This window comes from Sinocyclocheilus anshuiensis, unplaced genomic scaffold (genome assembly GCF_001515605.1).
Source record: "Sinocyclocheilus anshuiensis isolate Anshui unplaced genomic scaffold, SAMN03320099.WGS_v1.1 scaffold392, whole genome shotgun sequence".
Classification (NCBI taxonomy): domain Eukaryota; kingdom Metazoa; phylum Chordata; class Actinopteri; order Cypriniformes; family Cyprinidae; genus Sinocyclocheilus; species Sinocyclocheilus anshuiensis.
Window position 1 is genome coordinate 3,756,540 of NW_015557091.1, and position 3,018 is coordinate 3,759,557.

A 3,018-nucleotide genomic window follows, 5' to 3' on the forward strand; every position below is an offset into this window, starting at 1 on the left:
ATTAGCATAGAATAACACCGGCATAAGTAATGATGATGAATGTGTCAGGGAAAAACAGTAAGATTAAACTGCATTAACATTTTAATCATCTATTGATAAACTAGTGTTTTCTGTGTTTTCCGCTTAAGCCATGAATTCGGCGATACTGACTCGTCATCTCCACAGTAGTGGATGCGCCTGCATGCAAGTTTCATAAGGATTAGCCTACATAATCTGAGAAATATATATATATTTATGGCTGCACGATAAATCGCATGCGATATTTAACTCACATCTTATCAGTAAAGCCGGTTCTGTAATCAGCGGTAAATCTCCACAGTACGACAAAGATATCGCTTTCCTCAGAGGACATTCAAACTAATGTTTTATTGTGAAGATGAGATTGAGCTGAAAAATGAATGCTGTATCAGATGCAGGTAATCACACTCGCTCAGTCCATCCATCTCTCATAATACTCTACTCCATATAATACACAGCTTTTAAAACAGTAATACAATAAGCTTTTAATGAAGTGACTCAACGTTCCTTCATTACTAGTTCTAAAGTAACGTTTTCGAATTAGTAACGGAGGCTTGAGCTCAGCTGTTAAACTGTCAAACTGAGATTTGAATCCGTGGCGGAAAACACACAGTTTGAAAGTGCAAATGTGCTCATGTTCACCTCATGGCGTGGAAAATGAGCCGTGCTGCTACCAAACCCTGTATAATGTATGCCAGCAAGATGTCCATATTTCACAATATAGTGCACAAACTGTTTTATCTTGTAGCAAAAGCCCTGCAGATAAAATGTTGTAGGATTTCAGCACTCCACCAACCTCCATTCCATCTGTCTGCTCTATTAGAGCTTCTGACCTGTGTACACACACACACAAACATGCACACGCATTCATATGCACTCCCACACACCTCTAACGGGGGGGTAGATGTGCACGCATAGTCTGTCTGTGCCACACACCCGTTAAACCTCAAGAGGAGAAAGAAATGGATCCAGTGAGGTGGGTGACACTCACCAGACACTCCACCATATGTGGTGCGCCTTCCTCTGCCGATGCCAGGCCAGGGAGAGCCGTCTGCCTTGAGTCCCATCAGCCCCGAAACCGTGTTGGTGGCTGTGACGCCATCTGCTCCACCTGTGCCAACAGGGAAGAGACATTAGGCACGGGGAAGTGGGAGGGAGGAAGGCCAAATTTCTAAAACACCTGGATCCCAAAACCTGCGGGTCTGTTTGTGTGGAGTCTCTAACTCGTACAGGAGACGTCAGGCTGTTAGTCGAGGTCATGAGGGGAAATGTGTTTCTAGGGCAAATCTAATGTCTGGACTGGGAAAGAGTTTTATAGAGAACATGTTCTACACTTCTGTTTCTTTTCCCTGAAGTCCATTTATAGCATTAGTCAAGGTTTCTTGCATCAAAAAATTACCATTTTCCACTATTCTCTGACCTTTAGAATTAAACAGGCTGTTTTTGCAACTGTACCTTTAAGACTTCTATACATAAATTATGACAAGTAAAAACAAAAAGATGTTTATATACACTACCAGTCAAAAGTCTGTAATAATATATATTTTTGATGTTTTTGAAAGAAGATCATTGATTTGATCAATACAGTAAAACAGTAATATTGTAAAATATAACAATTTACAATAACTTTCAGAAATCATTCTAATATGCTTTTTTGGAGCTCAGTTATTATTATTAATTATTATTGGTGTTTAATTATTAATAATAGTTAATTTATTAATAAAAATTCAATATTATCAATGTTGAAAACAGTTTTTGCTAATATTTAATATTTTTGTGGAAACTGAGATTCAGGATTCTTTGATGAAAGAAACCTTTTCATTTTTTAAGAACATGTAATTTTTAAGTAAAATTTTTGTAACATTATGAATGTCTTTTCTGTCAATTTTGATAAATTGTATGTATCCCTGCTAAATAAATGTATTAACTTCTTATTTAAAAAAAGCTTACATAACCCCAAACATAATAGTTTCCACAAAAAAATTATTAAGCTGCAAAAACTGTTTTCAATATTGATAATAATAAGAGAATGTTTCTTGAGCAGCAAATCAGCATATTAGAAAGATTTCTGAAAGATCATCAGATACTAAAGGCTGCTGAAAATTCAGCTTTGCCATCACAAATATAATTTTTTTTTAAATATATTAAAATAAAAACAGTTATATTAATAATATTTTACATTATTCTGTATTTACTGTATTTTTGATCAAATATATGCAGACTTGGTGAGCAGAGACTTCTTTCAAAAACATTTTAAAAAATCTTAATTATTCCAAACTTCCGACCAGAAGTGTATTTTATTATTTTTATGTGCTACAGAAATGTAGTTGGGTTGCCTTTACTGTGAAAGTTGAGGGAGATGAGTTAATGAATCAAAGACAAAAAAAAAAAAAAATCAATATAATAAATTTACCACTATTATCATCCCAAAACAGTACAAATTAGCCATAAAAATGGCCAAATACCTTCCTGTGCAGCCTTGGCAATGTCCACGATGTTGGTAACATTAGGGGTGAGTTTGGCAAAGAACGGGATCCGAACAGCCTGCCGAACCCACCGACAGATGTTCCGCACCAGCTCTGGGTCCTGGTCAAATGGGTCATGAAACCAACAAGCAAACTTAAACAACGACAAAAGAGGCATGAGAAAACAAAACAGCAGAGATGAACTTATGGCTTAAAAGTCATATTGACCACTTTTATGATAATTTTATGGTGTTTTGCATCCATTGTTGAATCCTGAAAGCTCTAGTCACCATTCACTGTAATTAAAGTCTTCACAAGTTCTTCAGGAACTTGTTAGGAGTGGAATGAGGGCAGGGAAATGATGAGATTTAACAAATTTGGGTGAACCATTCCTTTAAATATTAGTAGACTGCTAGCCCTGATTCTCTGTGTGTGTGTGTTGGAGAGAGAGAGAATGAGCGAGTGATAGATGGAGAGGGGAGTCTGTAGTCGCTGGTGTGAGAGAGAGAGAGAGAGAGAGAGAGAGAGAGAGAGA

General features: G+C 36.6%; 1 protein-coding gene across 1 annotated transcript in view; it reads right to left on the reverse strand.

Annotated features, from left to right (window-relative positions):
* Positions 1-3,018, reverse strand: part of LOC107677268 (dihydropyrimidine dehydrogenase [NADP(+)]-like) — a 186,546-nt gene that overhangs the window by 44,839 nt on the left and 138,689 nt on the right. The window contains exons 17-18 of the mRNA XM_016472113.1: positions 2,484-2,604; positions 1,010-1,129 (exon numbers count right to left, since the gene is read on the reverse strand). Coding sequence (XP_016327599.1) covers positions 1,010-1,129; positions 2,484-2,604 — 241 coding nt within the window. The remainder of the gene's footprint in view (positions 1-1,009; positions 1,130-2,483; positions 2,605-3,018) is intronic.